The sequence below is a fragment of the Mustelus asterias genome, unplaced genomic scaffold (assembly GCF_964213995.1).
Source record: "Mustelus asterias unplaced genomic scaffold, sMusAst1.hap1.1 HAP1_SCAFFOLD_84, whole genome shotgun sequence".
Lineage (NCBI taxonomy): Eukaryota > Metazoa > Chordata > Chondrichthyes > Carcharhiniformes > Triakidae > Mustelus > Mustelus asterias.
The window spans coordinates 1-21,608 of NW_027590138.1; the positions used below are offsets into that span (position 1 = coordinate 1).

At 45.7% G+C, this 21,608-nt stretch overlaps 2 protein-coding genes across 3 annotated transcripts in view; one reads left to right on the plus strand and one right to left on the minus strand.

The window, feature by feature from the left end:
• The first annotated feature begins 268 nt into the window (after nt 1–268).
• On the plus strand, nt 269–9,556 carry LOC144483860 (uncharacterized). Of its 2 annotated transcripts, none has more exons than XM_078202429.1 (2): nt 269–1,071; nt 3,672–9,556. In XM_078202429.1, exon 2 carries the CDS (start codon nt 4,008–4,010, stop codon nt 4,779–4,781), a length of 774 nt encoding a protein of 257 aa, XP_078058555.1. In that variant the 5' UTR covers nt 269–1,071; nt 3,672–4,007; the 3' UTR covers nt 4,782–9,556. The 2 variants fall into 2 exon arrangements, with proteins under 2 accessions (XP_078058555.1, XP_078058556.1); XM_078202430.1 differs by having other exon boundaries at nt 278–421.
• Nucleotides 9,557–12,488: 2,932 nt separating this feature from the next.
• Nucleotides 12,489–21,608, minus strand: part of LOC144483890 (uncharacterized) — a 32,569-nt gene continuing 23,449 nt past the window's right edge. The window contains exons 3-4 of the mRNA XM_078202470.1: nt 14,111–14,126; nt 12,489–13,633 (exon numbers count right to left, since the gene is read on the minus strand). Of these exons, the coding sequence (XP_078058596.1) occupies nt 12,603–13,633; nt 14,111–14,126 (1,047 nt within the window). The 3' untranslated portion in view covers nt 12,489–12,602. The remainder of the gene's footprint in view (nt 13,634–14,110; nt 14,127–21,608) is intronic.

Consider the following 21,608-nt stretch of genomic DNA (forward strand, 5'->3'; position numbering starts at 1 on the left):
AGCTGACAATGATTCTGAAGGGTTTGCGGATCCACAAAGTGTTTCCAAATCCTCCCAGCCACCGCCTAACGCTGACTCCGCTTCTCCGGGACAAACAAGCGCCAAGGACAGCAATGACACTGCGCATGCTCCACATCACAATGCCCGGGGATTGATTGACGGCAGCTCCGGACCAATAGGAAGAGGGGGCGGGACTGGAGGACCGAGCGGGAGCGGCTGGTCCTCCAACCAATCGGAGTGAATGAGAGGCGGGACCTGAAGCATGCGCAGTGCGGGTGAACCAGATAAACCTGTTGGACTTTAACCTGGTGTTGTTTGACTTGTTGCTGTGTTTACCCCAGTCCAACGCCGGCATCTCCACATCAGTGCGGGTAATGGCGACAGACGGCCGGTTTTAGTTTGGAAGGGCGATCAATACGAGGTAGTGGGCGGCGTGCGGGGAATGATAAATGTGGCGGGTGGGTGGAGAGACTTTGTAAACATGTTGTTCAAACCCAAACCCCGGAAATGAACTTCCCGGTCCCCCCCTTTGTACCAAATGGAGCGGCAGCTTGTAGTGTTAGACCCGGGCTGACTGCCGCCATTGAGGCTGCATGTGGGAGGCCGGCAGGGATTGTGATCGGAGAGTGAAGCCCTGACGTCACAATGGAATGGGTGAGGGTGTGACGTCACAATGGAATGGGTGAGAGTGTGACGTCACAATGGAATGGGTGAGAGTGTGACGTCACAGTGGAATGGGTGACGGTTCCAGATGAGCTGAGACTGGGCTGGAGTCGGGCGATGGCACTGACATGTGTCCCGGTGGCACAGTGGTTAGTGCAGCTGCCTAACAGCGCCAGGGACCCGGGTTCAATTCCAGCCTCGGGTCACTGTCTGTGCAGAGTTTCTACATTCTCCCCGTGTCTGTGTGGGTTTCCTCCGGATGTTCCGGTTTTCCTTCCACAGTCCAAAGATGTGCCGGCGTTGGACTGGGGTAAGCACAGTAAGTAATCTCACAACACCAGGTTAAAATCCAACAGGTTTATTTGGTAGCACAAGCCACAAGCTTTCAGAGCGCTGCCCCTTCATCAGGTGAGTGGGAGTTCTGTTCACAAACAGGGCATATAAAGACACAAACTCAATTTACAAGATAATGGTTGGAATACGAGTCTTTAAACGTAATCAAGTCTTAAAGGTACAGACAATGAGAGTGGAGAGAGGGTTAAGCACAGGTTAAAGAGATGTGTATTGTCTCCAGCCAGGACAGTTAGTGAGATTTTGCAAGCCCAGGCAAGTCGTGGGGGTTACAGATAGTGTGATATGAACCCAAGATCCCGGTTGAGGCCGTCCTCATGTGTGATTGACAGATCCATGCTCACTGCTTCTTGCTCTGGATGCAGAGAGCTGAAAATTTCCATGCAGGCTGCCAGACAGATAAATGTCTGCATTACTGGAGTAAAAATGTGTGGAATATACAGACCGAATTCACTTCATTTCCTTCAGTTGCTGCAAGTCCCCAACTTCCCCCAGAATGAGAAAAGAAATGGAAAGGGGGAAACATTGATTTCCTCCCAGATGTTGTCCGGAGGAGGGAGTTTCACTCTGAAGCTCATTGGACAACTTCCGCATTGTGACGTCACAATAGAGTCCTGCCTGAATCAGCCAATAGGAATCACTCTGCTTCGCGGTGACGTCTCCGGGTTCCAGTGCTCAGGCCCGGGCGCGCGGACCCAGGAGCCCCGCCCCCACCCATTGTTCCCCTCCCCTACATCTCCTTGAACCAAGGTTTCCAGGCAACCGGCTGACGGCTCCGGCAAGAGCAAGAAGCCGCTCGGTGATCTCCCCCTCCCCCCGGCCCGGGACTGCAAAATGTGCGAGGGAGAGGGGAAGCTGCGCATGTGCGGGGGAGAACCCACCCTCTGATCTTCATGCTGAGGTGTTGACCAATGGGAAGAGTTGGAGGACCGGAAGGACTCTGGTCTTCCAGCCAATCAGAGCGCGGGCTTTGTGTGAATGAAGATTGATTTTCAGACAGACTCAAACTTCCTCCTATCTCAAACATCTGTGAGTAAAACACTTTCTTTTCTCCCCCTTTCCATTTCTTTTCTCATTCTGGGGGGAAACTGGGGACTTGCAGCAACTGAAGGGAAAGGAAGTGAATCCAGGGAGGGTGCAGACTCTGGAAAGGTTGGTCCAGGTTTCTCTCTCTCTTAAACCCCAGAAAATGATCCATTTCTGCCCACTGTTTGCTATGAGCCAATCTTCTATCCACGCCAATATGTTCTCCCCGCAGCATGAATTTTTATTTGCTGCAATAACCTTTCATGTGGCACCTCATCAAATGTCTTCTGGAAATCTAAGTACAGCGCATCCACCGGTTTCCCTTTATCCAATTCCCGATGGGGAATTTTAGAAAATTGAACAACACATCAACTCTCTCACTCTGTTAAGACCCGAGAATGAAGCCCAGCAGGACCTGAGGACTCATCAGCCCACAGCTCCAACAGTTTGCTGAGGACCACTTCCCTGGGAATTGTGCTTTTTCAGAGTTCATCCCACACTTCTGTTTTCTGATTTCCAGCTGTTTCTGAGTTTTAACTCTATCCTCTATTGTGAACACCGAGGCAAAATACTTGTTCAATTCATCTCCCAGCTCCTTATTTTTCATTATCAATTCCTGGAATCACTTTCTATTAGACAGTTAAGAAATGAGGTGGAGCAAGTGACTGAAGTGTCAGTCAGGGAGCACTATTGGGAGCACCAATAGTTTCAAAATAGTTCTGGAAAAAGATAGGACAGGTCCACAAGTCAAGGCCCTAAACTGGAGCAGGGCCACTTTTGTGGGCATTAGGCAGGATCGAGCAGATGTCGATTAGGTGAATTTGTTTGAAGGGAAAGGAATGACTGGCAATTGGGAGGTTTTGAAAGTGTGATATCAAGAGTCCAGGGGCAGTATATTCCTGTTAAGATGAAGGGAAAGAATGGTAAATTTAGGGATCTCTGGCAGACAAGGGACATTGAGGCTCTGGTCAGGTAAAAGAAGGAAGCATAGATTGGGTTTAGGCAATCGGGGACAAGTGAATTACTCTGACTATAAAAAGTGTAAGAAAATACTGAGGAGGGAAATCAGGAGGACAGAAAGAGGGTATGATATGGATCTGGCAGGTAAGATTAAAGAAAATTCCAAGAGGTTCTATAGCTATATTAAGAGTAAAAGGGTGGACAGAGAGAGAATAGATCCCCTTAAAAATCAGTATGGCCATCTGTGTGTGGAGCCACAGGAGATGGGTGAGATTTTTAATGAATACTTCTCCTCTGTGTTTTCTGCGGAGAGCACCATGGGTGCTAAAGAAATAAGGGAAACAAGTGATGATGTCTTGGACACACGCATGTTACTTGGGAGGAGGTATCTGCAGCCTTATAAAAGCAAATTACTGCGGATGCTGAAATCTGAAACCAAGAGAGAAAATGATGTTTCTTGTCTAGATGACCCTTTGTCAAAGCTCTGAAACATCAGTTCTTTTCTCTCCATACAGATGCTGCCAGACCTGCTGAGAATGGGGAGAGAGTGTGTGGGATGGAGTTTGACAGCTTTTGGGGAATGAGAGAGGAAAGAATGTTCCATAGAAATTGTCTGTTCTGAATTCCTATCCTGTACTGACACTGATGACTTTTGTAAACTCATTTTCCAGGATATTGAAAGAGGAATCACAGGCTGAAATCTCAAACGTCACGTCGAGACGTGACAGAGTCATATTCCTTGGGAGCTGAATATCATCGGACTTTCAATCCAGAAGGAGAAATGATTGTCCAGTCTGTCGATTTGAAAAGATTTGAAATGTCAGTGTGACTGAAAAAGCATCGACACACTGCCACACTTGAGTGAGAGTGTTCCAATGCACTGACTGAAGAGCTTTAACCAGTTACACAGTCTGAATAAATATCACACCATTCACAGCGGGGAGAGACTGTAATCTTGTTCTGTGTGTGGACGAAGTTTCAACTAATTGTCCACTCAAGAGAGAGGCATGGACACCTGCATCATGGAGAAACCATGGAAATGTGCGGATTGTGGGAAGGGATACAGAGCCCCATCTAAGCTGGAAGTTCATCGGCGCAACCACACTGGGGAGAGGCCATTCACCTGCTCTCAGTGTGGGAAGGGATTCACTCGGTTATCCCTCCTGCAGAGACACCAGCGAGTTCACACTGGAGAGAGGCCATTTACCTGCTCTCAATGTGGGAAGGGATTCAGTCAGTTATCCGACCTCCAGAGACACCAGCGAGTTCACACTGGGGAGAGACCGTTCACCTGCTCTCAGTGTAGGAAGGGATTCACTCAGTTATCCAGCCTGCAGACACACGAACGCGTTCACACTGGGGAGAGACCGTTCACCTGCTCTCAGTGTGGGAAGGGATTCACTCAGTTATCCAGCCTGCAGACACACGAACAAGTTCACACTGGGGAGAAACCATTCACCTGCTCTGAGTGTGGGAAGGGATTCACTAACTCATCTGACCTGCAGACACACCAGCGAGTTCACACAGGGGAGAAACCATTCATCTGCTCTGAGTGTGGGAAGGGATTCACTAACTCATCTGACCTGCAGACACACCAGCGAGTTCACACAGGGGAGAGGCCGTTCACCTGCTCTCAGTGTGGGGAGGGATTCACTCAGTCATCCAACTTGCAGAGACACCAGCGCATTCACACTGGGGAGAGACCATTCACCTGCTCTCAGTGTGGGAAGGGATTCAGAGTTTCATCCCACCTGCTGAGACACCAAGAAGTTCACGAGTGATTCCAGGGGTTGGATTCTGCTGTTATTGTTTCTGCTCTCAATTACATCCAGGACTGCATTTTGTTCGTTCTCACAGTTGGTCAATGGGGAGGGTCGGGGGGTTTCTTTCTGCTGGACTGGCCGGTCTCATGACTTTGCCTCCAGTGGGCTGATGCTCTTTGAGTCTTGTTGCAAATACCTGGTTTCAGATTTCACAAGGATCACAGAGTGACAGGGTGTTAGGAAGTTATAGAGGTTTACAACATGGAAACAGGCCCTTCGGCCCAACTTGTCCATGCCGCTCAGTTTTTACCACTAAGCAAGTCCCAATTGCCCGTATTTGGCCCATATCCCTCTGTACCCATCTTACCATGTAACTGTCTAAATGCTTTTTAAAAGACAGAATTGCACCCACCTCTACCACTGCCTCTGGCAACTCATTCCAGACACTCACCACGACCTGAGTGAAAAACTGCCCCTCTGGACCCTTTTGTATCTCTCTCCTCTCACTTTAAACCTAAAACTAAGAACAAGAAATGTATCGATAAAATGATTAGAGAACAGAGCCAACATTTTGAGTCTGAATGATGCTTCATAAGAGCTGTTATGAAGGGTCATCCATTATCGAAACTTTGGCTCCATTCTTCACAGATGCTGTCAGACCCGCTGAGATTTTCCAGCATTTTCTGTTTTTGTTTCAGATTCCAGCATCCGCAGTATTTTACTTATCTGATAATTTGATTTGGTCTGAGTGGAATCCCCACGACCCTCCCGCAAAACAGAGGGAGTGGTGGCAAAGGGAGAAAAAGGATAAGGATGATAAAGTCTGGGTTCTGATTCTCCGAGCCCATGTAGAATCAACAAAACCAGTGAACCAGTCTATAAAGAACGGAAGTTACCTATCCCTAACAAAAACTGATCAAATAAAAATAATTAGGTTGAGGAAGAGAACAAAAGAATTAATAGATTAAGTTTAAAATCAACTTTATTTTGTTGTTGGACAAGTTTTTAAAAATTATGTAAAGTGATGTAATTGTGTGCCAAGTGTTTTCTGCTCACTCCCCACCCCTTTAGATTCTGTAGAAAAGTTAACCCTTTCAGCAGACAGTTCATTTAGTGATAGAGGTTTCCAGCTTGGAAACGGGCCCTTCTGCCCAACTTGTCCATGCCGCCCCTTTTTTAACCCCTGTGCTAGTCCCAATTGCCCACGTTTGGCCCATATCCCTCGACACCCATCTTACCCATGTAACTGTCTAAACGCTTTTTAAAAGACAAAATTGTACCCGCCTCTACTACTAGCTCTGGCACCTTTTTTCAGACACTCACCACCCTCTGTGTGAAACAAATGCCCCTCTGGATCCTTCTGTGTCTCTCCCCTCTCACCTTAAACCTATGCCCTCTAGTTTTAGACTCCCCTACCTTTGGGAAAAGATGTTGACTATCTCGCTGATCTATGCCCCTCATTATTTTATAGACCTCTATAAGATCACTACAAAGCCTCCTACATTCCAGGGAAAAAAATCCCAGTCTATCCAGCCTCTCTTTATAACTCAAACCACCAAGTCCCGGTAGCATCCCAGTAAATCTTTTCTGCACTCTTTCTGGTTTAATAATATGCTTTCTATAATAGGGTGACCAGAACTGTACACAGTATTCCAAGTGTGGCCTTACCAATGTCTTGTACAACTTCAACAAGACGTCCCAACTCCTGTATTCAATGTTCTGACCAACATGCAGAATGCCTTCTTCACCACTCTGTCCACCTGCAACTCCATTTTCAAGGAGCTATGAACCTGTACCCCTAGATCTCTGTTCTGTAACTCTCCCCAACACACTACCATTAACTGAGTAAGTCCTGCCCTGGTTCGATCGCCCAAAATGTATCACCTCGCATTTATCTGAATTAAACTCCATCTGCCATTTGTCAGTCCACTGGCCCCTCATTATTTTATAGACCTCTATAAGTTCACCCCTCAGCCTCCTACATTCCAGGGAAAAAAGTCCCAGTCTATCCAGCCTCTCTTTATAACTCAAACCACCAAGTCCCGGTAGCATCCGAGTAAATCTTTTCTGCACTCTTTCCAGTTTAATAATATGCTTTCTATAATAGGGTGACCAGAACTGTACACAGTATTCCAAGTGTGGCCTTACCTATGTCTTGTACAACTTCAACAAGACGTCCCAACAAGATCATGCTACAATCCTAGATAACCTTCTTCACTGTCCACGATACCACCAACCTTGGTGTCATCTGAAAACTTACTTACCATGCCTCCTACATTCTCATCCAAATCATTAATATAAATGACAAATAACAGTGGACCCAGCACCGATCCTTGAGGCACACCGCTGGTCACAGGCTCCAGTTTGAAAAACAACCTTCTACAACCACCCTCTGTCTTCTGTCATCAAGCCAGTTTTGTATCCATTTGGCGAACTCACCCTGGATTCCATTAGATTTAACCTTAAGCAACAATCTACCATGCGGTACCTTGTCAAAGGCCTTGCTAAAGTCCATGTAGACAGCATCACCTGTACTGCCCTCATCTACCTTCTTGGTTACCCCTTCAAAAAACTCAATCAAATTTGTGAGACATGATTTTCCACTCACAAAGCCATGCTGACCGTCCCTAATCAGTCCCTGCATCTCTAAATGCCTGTAGATCCTGTCTCTCAAATACCTTCTGACAACTTACAGATGTGAATCACACCGGCCTGTAGTTCCCAGGCTTTTGCCTGCAGCCCTTTTTAAACAAAGGCTCAACATTTGCCACCCTCCAATCTTCAGGCACCTCACCTGTGACTATCAATGATTCAAATATCTCTGCTCGGAGACCCGCAATTTCCTCTCTAGCCTCCCACAGTGTTCTGGGATACACTTCATCAGGTCCCGGGGATTTATCTACCTTGATGCGCTTTATGACTTCCAGCACCTCCTTCTCTGTTATAAGTACACTCCTCAAGACATCACTTTATTTCCCCAAGTTCCCTAACATCCATGCTTTTCTCAACAATAAATAATGATGAAAAATATTCATTTATGATCTCACCCATCTCTTGTGGATCGGCACATAGATGTCCTTGTTGATCCTTAAGAGGCCCTACTCTCTCCCGAGTTACTCTTTGGCCCTTTATGTATTTATAGAACCTCTTTGGATTCTCCTTTGCCTCATCTGCCAAAACAATCTCGTGTCCCCTTTTTGTCCTCCTGATTTCTCTCTTAATTCTACTCCTACACCCTCTATACTCTTCAAGGGATCCACTTGATCCCAGCTGCCTATGCATGTCATGTGCCTCCTTCTTCTTCTTGACCAGGGCCTCAATATCTTGAGTCAACCAGGGTTCTCGACTTCTACCAGCCTTGCCCATCACTCTAAGAGCAATGTGCTTACACTGAACCCTGGTTAAAACACTTTTGAAAGCCTCCCACTTACCAGACGTCCCTTTGCCTTCCCACAGACTCTCCCAGTTAACTGTCGAAAGTTCCTGCCTGATACCATCAACATTGGCCTTGCCCTAATTTAGAATTTTAACTTTTGGACCTGACCAATCATTTTCCATAGGTATCTTAAAACTGATGGAATTATGGTCACTGGTCCCAAAGTGATCCCTCACGAACACTTTTGTCACCTGCCCTTCCTTATTTCCCAAGAGGAGGTCAGGTTTTGCCCCTCTCTAGTCGGGCCATCCACATACTGAATAAAAAATTCCTCCTGAATACACTCAACAAATTTCTCCCCATCCAAGCCTCGAATACTATGTCTGTCCCAGTCAATGTTGGGAAAGTTAAAATCCCCGACTATTACCACCCTATTTTTCTTGGAACTATCTGTAATCTCCTTACATATTTGCTCCTCAATTTTCCACCGACTATTTGGGGGCCTATAGTACAACCCTATCAAAGTGATTTCCCCCTTCTTCTTTCTCAGTTCACCCCTTTTGACTCAGTAGGCGAACCCTCGGATATATCCCCTCTCAGTACTGCCGTGATGTTTTCCTGAATCAAAAGTGCAACTCCCCCTCCTTTCTTTCCTCCTGTTCTGTCTTTCCTCTGGCATCTTGTTTTTAACTTGTTTTTAAATCGCCCAGAAACTCGTGTCTATTTTAGTTTATAATTGTGGATTTATTGGAGCCAGTTAAATGTGGAAATTTTAAGCGTAGCCTGGAGGAATTTGGAATAACTATGAGAATTTTATTGTGTTGTCACCTCAACCCCAGATAAAGAACAAAGAGTTTGCAGGTGGTAACGTGTTTGGGATTTTAAATCAACAAAGATTAGATGTTGCCGATAAAATCAGGCCTTGGAAGTTGGCTGAAAAAGGGTTAAGTTACAATGAAGGATCTTGCATCTTATTTTAATCAAGGAGTTGTGAGTTTGTAGTGCTCTGTCGCTTTAAGAAGCTACAGCTGCGAGAGAGAATGCTGAGGATTCATTGTTTGAAATTTACGAGCTGTGAGAATCTGTGTGTTTTGTTTGTTTTATGTGGATGTTTGTAGATGTGTTTTATCATTGTTTTGGGCTACATTTGTTAAGGTTTATCTTTCTGGGGAATTAACCTTACCTTGAGTCTTTAATTAAAGGCATTTTTGGGAGTTTAAAAACAGGATCACAAGAACGCTTAAGTAATTAATTTTGGTTATTGTTGTTGTAAAGCACATGCTAAGTTTCTCTGTTTGTGTATGGATGATATTTGTGGGTTGAACGCTTTAAGCTTTGAGGTTTTCTGTCTGTGATTTAAATCAAACAGATTTTTAAAAAGGAAGTGTAATTAATAAAGCTTTTTTTTCAAAAGTTATGAACTTGGAGCCATATTTACTGGACAGAGACAGGATTCCAGGATATTTCACTAAACATGCGGGAATTTTAATCCGGATACAATTCACTCATGAGAATGAGTTTTAATTTGTAATGGTTATTTAAAATTTGGGACATGTGAAATGATTCTGACCAATCCTGTGTTGGATTGATCTTGGGTTAAACTTCCTGTCAGGTCCAAAGACACAATTAACACAATGAAAAGGAAAATTCTGGAATTGGATACTGAAGAAAAGAGTTTAAAAGGAGAGATTATTAAATAGAAATGATTCCCAGACCGTGTGGTCGTTAGGTTGGAACAAAGGAAGAGTGCTGACATCCATTTGAAAACTTTTAATCCACCCCTTTTCAAACTCAGTCTATGTACAAAGAAAACCCCAAGGATGGTAGATAAGGGGTTCTGGAAAACATCATGATGGGGGCACCTATCTGTTCATGAGATGATCACAAAGCCCCATGATGTCCAAATACTAATTTCATTGGACCTTTCTGTAATGTGTGTAATCTATCACCATTCTGATTGGATTGTGTCCAGCCGGGATGAGCTGAGTAACTGGATAAGAATTGATTATTTTCTTTGTTGGATGGAGTTACACATGGTCAGCCCCTGTGGCTTCTCCCCGCTGGCGTAACTCAATAAACTATTTGTTGAATCAGGTTTAAGTGTTGAATGATTCTTCTGAGTTCATTCACCCCAACACACTGGGTACATTACCACTTCATCCTTGGGAGTGGCCTGATAGGCCGTGGTCCAGACTACATGTGGCCTTTGGGGGGCCTTTCATGAATCACATGTGTTTGCTTGTTGTAGATGCGCATTCAAAATGCTTGGAAGCACAGATCATGAGTAATATTACAGGGCAATTAGGACTAGCTTAGTGGTAAAAACTGGGCGGCATGGACAAGTTGGGCCGAAGGGCCTGTTTTCATGCTGTAAACCTCTATGACTCTAACTACCTTTTTTGTGGCCTGAAGTTCCCACAATTGGAAAGCAGCCAGATTAGTTAAATAGACAGCATTAATTGTAAGACAATTAAATAATAAATGATTCATTAATATATATGTTATGAAGGCTGGAAATGTAAATTTGAACACAAGTTTATAACTTTTAGAATTATAAACACATTAAGAATGGTTAAAATGCTGTGGGAATTATCAGATGTTCCCTTCTCATGCTGACAGAATAAAGAAAGATGAAAGGACTTGTTAACCTTGACTGGAGGGAATGAATCGGCTCCTGTTCAAGATGTCTCAACATTGAATGACTGATGTGAACCAATTATTGGTTGACACTCAGGCTACCCCAAGCTAAGAGATATCGTTTGAGAGAAAGAATTGTCTTAAAATTAAGACAACGTGTGCAATTAGCTAAAAACCAAACCAATGTCATTATTGACAAGTTATCGACCAATTGGCTAATTCCCAACAATTAGCTGAGGATGGCTTTCTACATTTTGAAAGTATAAAAAGGGGGATTCGAGAAACCAATTTGGTAGAAGTTTTTAAAAGTTAACTTTGTTTATAGTTTGTTTATTAGTGTCACACATAGGCTTACATTAACATTGCAATGAAGTTACTCTGAAAATACCCCAGTCGCCACAATCTGGCGCCTGTTTGAGTAAACTGAGGGAGAATTTCGCATGGCCAATGTACCCAACCAGCACGTCTTTTTGACTGTGGGAGGAAACTGGAGCACCCGGAGGAAACCTGCACTTTACTGTTCAAAAATCTATCTATCCTTGCCTTAAAAACATTCAATGAGGCAGCCTCAACTGCTTCACTGGGCAGGGAATTCCACAGATTCACAACCCTTTCTGTGAAGAAGTTCCTCCTCAACTCAGTCCTAAATCTGCTTCCCTTATTTTGAGGCTGTGTCTCCTAGTTGTAGGTTAGGGGGATGAGCAGGGTAAATACTTGGGGTTATGGGACAGGTCTGGATGGGATTGCCCTGTGTGTCAGGGGGATTATATGAGGTTACAAGGATTAGGCCTGCGTGGGATTGTTATCAGTGCAGACCTGATGGGCCAAATGGCCTCCTTCTGCACTGAAAGGATTCTATGATTTCAGAGAATTGTGAAATTGGAGATTACTGAGATAGGGAGGGATAAGGTCATGGAGGAATTTGAAAATAAGGATGTGAATTTTAAAATTGAAACATGACTTGACTTAAAGCCGATGTAGGCTTTATGGATGAATAGGATTTGGATGAATAGGATTTGGATGAATAGGATTTGGATGAATAGGATTTGGTGTGAGAAAGCAGACGGGCGGCAGAGTTTTGGATGATCTCACATTTCTATGTGGGGAGTGGGGTGAATGTGAGAGGCTGCTCAGAAATATATTGGAATCATCAAGACTAAAGGTAACAGATGGAGTGGGGTGGAGACTGTGGACATTTTGGAGATTGAAATATTTGGTATCAGTGATGGGATGGATATGTGGTCAGAAACTCATCCTGTTGTTAAATCTGACAGCAAGGCCTGAATTTTTCATCCGTTGGGCACACTCACATGGGAGTGCCTGGAAGTGGGTGTAATCAGCCCTGGAAATCGGCCCCGGAAAGTGATCTCATGCTGGCTGGCTGATTAACGGGCAGTCAGTGTGAAACGTGCACTGGGAAAGGCTCAGTGCTGCCGGGTAGGGAGGGAGGGAAGGGGACGGGCACTGAGGAAAGCGAGGGTGCTGTTGGCATTTCCAATACGCTCCCTCAGGGGGACAGCTGCTGCGGAGCCTGTCTCACAGCTACTGACCTGTAAAAAATAAACTGCGATGGAGCTCCTCACACTTGTTGGAGGTGAGAATGGCAGAGATGGGGAGAGGGAGAACCCTTCAAAAGGAATTAACTTCTGTTAGCAGTATTTAAAAGACGCAAGACACTGTGTTTAACACAAAGCTGATTTATTTGACTCTTATCCAGAATATTTACACCTATAACCGGCCTGGTGTTTATTAACATCAGCAGGACCAGACTCCAGTGAATGATATTCAATCCTGCAGGTGATTAACAGCAAACCCAATCATTGTCATTACTTGTGACCGCGCTGGTGTCTCAGCAGATGGGATGACTGAGTGAATCCCTTCCCACACACAGAGCAGGTGAACGGTTTCTCCCCGGTGTGAACTCGCCAGTGTTTCAGCAGACTGGATGAATCACTGAATCCCTTCCCACACTCCGAGCAGCCGAGCGGCCTCTCCCCAGTGTGAATTCTTTGGTGTACGGTGAGCTGAGATGATTTCCTGAATCCAGTCCCACAACGAGAGCATCTGAACGGTCTCTCGTCAGTGTGAATACGTTGATGGGTCACCAGTTCCCCAGAACTTTTAAAGCACTTCCCACAATCCAGGCATTTAAATGGTCTCTCGTCAGAGTGAACCCGTTGATGGGATGTCAGTTCCACAGAACTTTTAAAGCACTTCTCACAGTTCAGGCATTTAAAAGGTCTCTCATCAGTGTGAACTCGCTGATGTTTCAGTAGGTGAGATGACTGAGTGAATCCCTTCCCACACACAGAGCAGGTAAATGGTTTCTCCCCAGTGTGGATTCGCTGGTGTTTCAGCAGATCAGATAACTGAATGAATCCATTCCCACACTCGGAGCAGGTAAATGATCTCTCTCCAGTGTGAATTCGCTGATGTGTCATCAGGTGGGATGACTGAGTGAATCCCTTCCAACACACAGAGCAGGTGAATGGCCTTTCCCCAGTGTGACCACGTTGGTGTCCTAACAGATTGGATAACTGAGTGAATCCCTTCCCACGCTCAGAACATGTGAATGGTCTCTCCCCATTGTGATCTCGCTGGTGTTTTAGCAGACTGGATGACTGAGTGAATCCCTTCCCACACTGAGGGCAGGTGAATGGTCTCTCCCCAGTGTGACTGCGTCGATGAGTTTCCAGGTCAGATGGATAACTAAACGCTTTCCCACAATCCCCACATTTCCACAGCTTCTCCCCAGTGTGACTGTGCTTGTGTCTCGACAGGCTGGATGATCGACTGAAGCCTTGTCCACACACACAACACGTGTATGGTTTCTCCTCACTGTGAACAGTGCTTTTTCCTTCCATATTTAATATTCAATGATATTCAAGTTACGATAAATGATACACCTCTGTCAGCTCCTGGTGTGATGTTTGGTTTCAGTTTCCTGACTGTAAATCCTCCTCTTCTAAAACCCTGTGAAATTGATTTAAAACAAAAACACAGAAGTGAGAGAGAACCCACAAAAACTCAAAGGCAGCTTGTGAAATTGAGCTGAATGAATCTGGTAATTTGTCTGATACTAATGAACAGTGCTGGATTATCATAAAAACCCAACTGATTCACTAATGTCCATCAGGGAAAGGAACCTACCACCCAGTCTGGGTCTGTACAGACTCAGGCCTCTACTTAAGGAGAGTTCAAGACAGTGGGAGAGAACGGGGAGTAATGCAAGAGGTGAGGTTGTGGGGGGATGGGGGAGGTGCTGGTGATGGCAGGAGGAGAGGGATTTTACACATCTATAACTCAGCTGGAGCTTTGACAGAATCTCCCAAACCCTCAACTTCCACCACCTGGAAGGACCAGGATCACAAGTGTGAATGAACACCTCGAAATTCACCTTCAAGTCTCACACACTTGGGGATTTTCACAGTAACTTCATCGCAGTGTTAATATAAACCTACTCGTGACATGATAAACTTTTTAAAAAAACTTTAAACACACTGTTCTGACTTGTCTGCCATCCAGTCCTGGATGAACAGATATTTTATATATTGGGAAGACTGAAGTCACTGGTTTCAGTCTTTGCTACAAACTTCACTCCCCAGCCACCGACTCCATCTCTCTCCCTGATAATTGTCCGAGGCTGAACATGATTGTTCACAACCATGGTGACATGTTTCACCTCAAGAATTAGGAGTCGGCCATTCGGTCCATCAGGTCTTTCACCTCTGTCACTGTTTCAAGTCTGGATGACCGTTCTCCAAACAGTCATTCAGACTCGAAACGTTGGCTCTATTCTCTCTCCAAAGATGCTGTCAGACATGCTGGGATTTTCCAGCACTTTGTTTTTGTTAAACATTCACTTGATTGCAGTTTGCTGTGGGTAAATCCTCCCCTTCTAACCCATGTAAAATAAGTTTCCAAAACCCATCACTCTCAGTCCAGGATAGAAATTCACAACATTGTGTCTGCCTGCTTTCTGGCTCAGGATTACTTAAGCTGGGACACATTTTCATTGGAAGCAGATGAGAAAATGTTCACTAGGCTGACTCCTGTGATGAGGGGGTTTGGCTTCTGAGGAAAGGTGGAACAGGTTGGGTCTTTACCCATTGGAATTCAGAAGAATGAGAGGTGATCTTGGTGAAGCATATTAGATCCTGGGGGAGCTTGACCGGGTAGATTCTGAGAGGATGTTTCCCCTCATGGGGTAATATCCAATTATGGAACAGTTGAAAATAAGAGGTCTCAGTTTACACCATGAGGAGAAACGTATTCTCTATGAAGATCATTAGTCTTTGGAAATCCCTTCTCCAGTAAGTAGTAGGCTTGGTCATTGAATACATTTAAGTCTGTGTTAAGTTCATAAGATATTGGAGCAGAATTAGGCCATTCGGCCCATCGAGTCTGCTCTGCCATTCGACCATGGCTGATATGCTCCTCATTCCCATTTTCCTGCCTTCTCCCCATAACCAATTAAAAATCTGTCTAACTCCTCCTTAAATTTACTCACTGTCCCAGCATCCACCGCACTTCAGGGTAGCGAATTCCAGATTCACAACCCTTTGGGAGAAGTAGTTTCTCCTCAACTCTGTTTTAAATTTGCTGCCCCTTATCCTAAGACTATAAGCTCTTGTCCTAGAATACCCCACAAGAGGAAGTATCCACTCCACGTCTACTTTATCCATACCTTTTATCATCTTGTACACCTCAATTTGATCTCCCCTCATTCTTCTAAATTCCAGAGAGTATAGGCCTCTCTCTCTTCATACGACAAACCCGTCATCTCTGGAATCAATCTGGTGAACCTCCCCTGAACTGCCTCCAATGCCACTACAACTTTCCTCAAATAAAGGGACCAAAACTGTGCACAATACTCCAGGTGCGGCCTCACCAATGCCTTGTATAGTTCCTTACATTTATATTCTAATCCTTTAGCTATAAACGCCAACATTCCATTCACTTTCTTTATAATCTGCTGTACCTGCATGCTGGTTTTCTGTGACTGGTGAACGAGGACACCCAGATCCTTCTGCACTGGAGCACCCTGAAGTCTCTCCCCATTTAGATAATAAATCGCCTTCCCAACACTCCAGCCCAGGCAACATGCTGGTGACTCTCCTCTGCACTCTTTCCAGTGCAATCACATCCTTCCTATCGTGTTCCTCAGTGTTACGTTCTGTCTGATTCTGTCAGTTGATGTTTCTGAGATTCACCTTGGGACACTCTCCTACATTAAGGGTCTGATATAAATCAAAGTTATTTTTAAATCACATTGTAACAGACTGGGGAAGTCAGGATTAAAACAATATCTAGGTAAATGGAGTTTGGTCACAGATCAGCCGTGACCCCAGTCAATAAGAGAACAGGCTCAAGGGGGAGAAATGATTTCCTCCTGTTCCCAATAAACTTGGGCTCAAACACCAGCTGATGAATGGAAAGTGATGGGAGAACTGGGGGGGAAGACACTTCACCAGAAACCAGCACTGGAGCAGAGTTAGAGAGTGGGAGAGGCCCGGGGGGGAAACAACACAGGAAATGGAGTAGCTCATTCAGCCTTTTGAGTCTGCTCTGTCATTCAGTTAGACTCTGGCTGATCAATTAGTCTTTCTGAACTTGAAGAACAAATAGCTGAACAGTTAACTCCAGCTGGTTATAGGGTTATTAACAGCAGCAGAAACACCAGCTGATAAATGGAAAGCCTGTTCCTGTGCTGTACTTTTCTTTGTTCTTAAGTGGGGAGAAGACACTTCACCAGGAACCAGCGATGGAGCAGAGTTAAAGAGTAGGAGAGTCCTGTGGAGAGACTACTCAGGAAATGGAATAGGTTGTTCACCCCTTCAAGTCTGCTCTGTTATTCAATTAGACCCTGGTTGATCCATTAGTCCATCTGAACTTGAACAAATACCTGAATTGTTAACTCAAGCTGGTTACAGCAGTTATTAACAGCAGCAGAAACACACCATAGCTATCAGAATGCACATGGGTCAGTGCAGGATGTGATTACCTGTTCAATAACTGGGGAATCTGCCTCCAGACTTGTGAACTCGCTGGTGTCTCATTAGGTTTTGTGACTGAGTGAATCTGTTCCCACACATGGAGCAGGTGAACGGCCTCTCCCCGGTGTGAACTCGCTGGTGTATCAGGAGATCAGATGAGTTAGTGAGCACACTTGTGTTTCAGCAGGCGAGATGAACTGCTGAATCCCTTCATACACACAGAGCAGGTGAATGGCCGCTCCCCAGTGTGAAGTCGCTGGTGAGTGCGAAGGTTGAACATTCGACTAAAACTCTTCCCACACGCGGTGCAGATGAACAGACTCTTCCCAGTGTGACTGCGCTGATGTGCTTCCAGCTGGGATGGAGAACTGAATTCCTTCCCACAGTCCCCACATTTCCATGGGTTCTCTATGGTGTAGATGTCCTCGTGTCTCCAGGTTGGATGATTTAATGTGTGTATATTTCAAATATCCTGTAAAAGGAGTTTAGAAACATCACTGTCAGTACAAGATAGAAATTCAGAACAGACATTTCTACTTTCTGTGGAACATCGTTTCCTCACTTGTTCCTGTGCAGCAGTAAATCCTCATCCTGAACACTTTCCCTCCTCCCTGTCCTGCAACCAACTCCCACACTGACCAACCAGCTCATATTTCAATGGATTGTCCCATGACTCCAGTGTGCCAGGCTGCATGGCGTATGGGCGCTGTTTCACCCATATGATGGATGTGTGCAGCACCCTCTTCCAACTCTTCTGGCTGCCAACCAGCCCCTGTCCACCCACACAGTTCCAGCAGCACCGCACACAATACTGCTCACCTGCTTCGACAGACTCATGAAGGATGTCCTTTCATTTTCTCAGAGAGTTGGTCAGCCTGGCAAACCCAGTGTGAAATATCTTCACAAATCTTTTCTCCCACCCTCTATCCTGGCTGGGTTCAGTTCTCTTTTGTACAGAGTGAAAATAAAATCAATTATTTTCTCTCCTGGTCACTACAGGGAGCTGCAGCTTCTTATTGGCGGCGTTGGGGCCTCCAGCGGGTGTTTGTGAATCCTCCCCGCCCACCTCCCAGGGTTTCCTTCCTTCCCAGAGATCAGAGTCCTCATTGATTTGAGGCCAAAGTGTAACCTCTTATTTATTGTCCCCCTCCCCCATCCTCTGATGTGAACCATCCTCCAGTGGCTGAGCCAGGATGGGGCCGTTAACCTGGGCCTGTTCCCGGGAGGGAGGGAGGGAGAAGCCCCGCAGCTGCAAACCAGGGAGCTGACAATGATTCTGAAGGGTTTGCGGATCCACAAAGTGTTTCCAAATCCTCCCAGCCACCGCCTAACGCTGACTCCGCTTCTCCGGGACAAACAAGCGCCAAGGACAGCAATGACACTGCGCATGCTCCACATCACAATGCCCCGGGACTGATTGACGGCAGCTCCGGACCAATAGGAAGAGGGGGCGGGGCTGGAGGACCGAGCGGGAGCGGCTGGTCCTCCAACCAATCGGAGTGAATGAGGGGCGGGACCTGAGGCATGCGCAGTGCGGGTAATGGCGACGGACGGTTTAGAAAATTGAACATCAACGATCTCCCTCTGTTAAGACCCGGGAATGAAGCCCAGCAGGACCCGAGAATGAAGCCCAGCAGGACCCGAGAATGAAGCCCAGCAGGACCCGAGAATGAAGCCCAGCAGGACCCGAGAATGAAGGCCAGCAGGACCCGAGGACCCATCAGCCCACAGCTCCAACAGTTTGCTGAGGACCACTTCCCTGGGAATTGTGCTTTTTCAGAGTTCATCCCACACTCCTGTTTTCTGATTTCCAGCTGTTTCTGAGTTTTAACTGTATCCTCTATTGTGAACACCGAGGCAAAATACTTGTTCAATTCATCTCCCAGCTCCTTATTTTTCATCATCAATTCCTGGACTCACTTTCTATTAGACAGTTAAGAAATGAGGTCGAGCAAGTGACTGAAGTGTCAGTCAGGGAGCACTATTGGGAGCACCAATAGTTTCAAAATAGTTCTGGAAACAGATAGGACAGGTCCACAGGTCAAGGCCCTAAACTGGAGCAGGGCCACTTTTGTGGGCATGAGGCAGGATCGAGCAGATGTCGATTCGGTGAGTTTGTTTGAAAGGAAAGGAATGACTGGCAAATGGGAGGTTTTAAAAGTGTGATATCAAGAATCCAGGGGCAGTATATTCCTGTTAAGATGAAGGGAAAGAATGGCAAATTTAGGGATCTCTGGCAGACAAGGGACATTGAGGCTCTGGTCAGGTAAAAGAAGGAAGCATACATTGGGTTTAGGCAATCGGGGACAAGTGAATCACTCCGACTATAAAAAGTGTAAGAAAATACTGAAGATGGAAATCAGGAGGACAAAAAGAGGGTCTGATATGGATCTGGCAGGTAAGATTAAAGAAAATTCCAAGAGGTTCTTTTGCTATATTAAGAGTAAAAGGGTGGCTCGAGAGAGAATAGATCCCCTTAAAAATCAGTATGGCCATCTGTGTGTGGAGCCGCAGGAGATGGGTGAGATTTGTAATGAATACTTCTCTGTGTTTACTGCGGAGAGCACCATGGGTGCTAAAGAAATAAGGGAAACAAGTGGTGATGTCTTGGGCACACGCATGTTACTTGGGAGGAGGTATCTGCAGCCTTATAAAAGCAAATTACTGCGGATGCTGGAATCTGAAACCAAGAGAGAAAATGCTGGAAAATCTCTGCAGGTCTGGCAGCATCTGTAAGGAGAGAAAAGAGCTGATGTTTCTTGTCTAGATGACCCTTTGTCAAAGCTCTGAAACATCAGTTCTTTTCTCTCCATACAGATGCTGCCAGACCTGCTGAGAATGGGGAGAGAGTGTGTGGGATGGAGATTTCCAGCTTTTGGGGAATGAGAGAGGAAAGAATGTTCCATAGAAATTGTCTGTTCTGAATTTCTATCCTGTACTGACACTGATGACTTTTGTGAACGAATTTTCCAGGATATTGAAAGAGGAATCACAGGCTGAAATCTCAAACGTCACGTCTAGACGCGACAGAATCATATTCCTTGGGACTTCAATATCATCGGACTTTGAATCCAGAAGGAGAAATGATTGTCCAGTCTGTCCATTTGAAAGGATTTGAAATGTCAGTGTGAGTGAAAATGCATCAACACACTGCCACACTTGAGTGAGAGTGTTCCAATGCACTGACTAAAGAGCTTTAACCAGTTACACAGCCTGAATAAATATCACACCATTCACAGCGGGTAGAGACTGTAATCTTGTTGTGTGTGTGGACGAAGTTTCAACTGATTGTCCACCCAAGAGAGAGGTAAGGACACCTGCACCATGGAGAAACCATGGAAATGTGCGGACTGTGGGAAGGGATACAGAGCCCCATCTCTGCTGGAAGCTCATCGGCGCAGCCACACTGGGGAGAAGCTGTTCATCTGCTCTCGGTGTGAGAAGGGATTTCATCAGTTCTCCAGCTTACGGATTCACCAACGAGTTCACACTGGGGAGAGACCATTCACCTGCTCTCAATGTGGGAAGGGATTCACTCAGTCATCCCACCTGCAGTCACACCAGCAAGTTCACACTGGGGAGAGGCCGTTCACCTGCTCTCAGTGTGGGAAGGGATTCACTCGGTCATCCAGCCTGCAGACACACCAGCGAGTTCACACTGGAGAGAGGCCGTTCACCTGCTCTCAGTGTGGGAAGGGATTCACTCAATTATCCAGCCTGCAGACACACCAGCGAGTTCACACTGGGGAGAGGCCATACACCTGCTCTCAGTGTGGGAAGGGATTCACTCAGTTATCCACCCTGCGGGCACACCAGTGAATTCACACTGGGGAGAGGCCGTTCACTTGCTCTCAGTGTGGGAAGGGATTCAGTCAGCCATCTGAGCTGCAGGCACACCAGCGAGTTCACACTGGGGAGAGGCCATACACCTGCTCTCAGTGTGGGAAGGGTTTCAGCGTTTCATCCCGGCTGCTGAAACACCAGCAAGTTCACAAGTGATTCCAGGGGTTGGATTCTGCTGTTATTGTTTCTGCTCTCAGCTGCATCCAGGACTGCATTTTGTTCATTCTCACAGTTGGTCAATGGGAAGGGTCAGAGGGTTTCTTTGTGCTGGACTGGCTGATCTCAGCCTCCAGTGGGCTGATGCTCTTTGAGTCTTTTTGCGAATACCTGGTTTCAAATTTCACGAGGATCACAGAGTGACAGGGTGTTAGGAAGTTTAGAGATATTTAGTCGGAAGAAAACAGAGGTTGGCAGTGCAAAGGTACATTTCTGAATGGAGGGTTGTGACAAGTGACATTCCTCAGCGATCAGTGCTGGGACTTTTGCTGTTTGTAATATATATAAATGATTTGGAGGAAAATGTAACTGGTTTGATTGGTAAGTTTGTGGACGACACAAAGGTTGGTGGAATTGCGGATAGCGATGGGGAACGGCAGAGGATACAGCAGGATATAGATCAGTTGGAGACTTGGGCGGAGAGATGGCAGATGAAGTTTAATCCGGACAAATGTGAGGTAATGCATTTTGGAAGGTCTAATACAGATGGGAAATATACAGTAAATGGCAGAACCCTTCAGAGTATTCATAGTCAGAGGGATCGAGGTGTACAGGTACACAGGTTATTGTAAGATAATCAAGAAGGCATACGGCATGCTTGCCTTCATCGGCCAGGGCACTGAGTTTAAAAATTGGTCAGTCATGTTGCAGCTTTATAGAACCTTAGTTAGACCGCACTTGGAATCTCGTGTTCAATTCTGGTGACCACACAACCAGATGGATGTGGAGGCTTTGGAGAGGGTGTGGAAAATGTTTATCAGGATGTTGCCTGGTGTG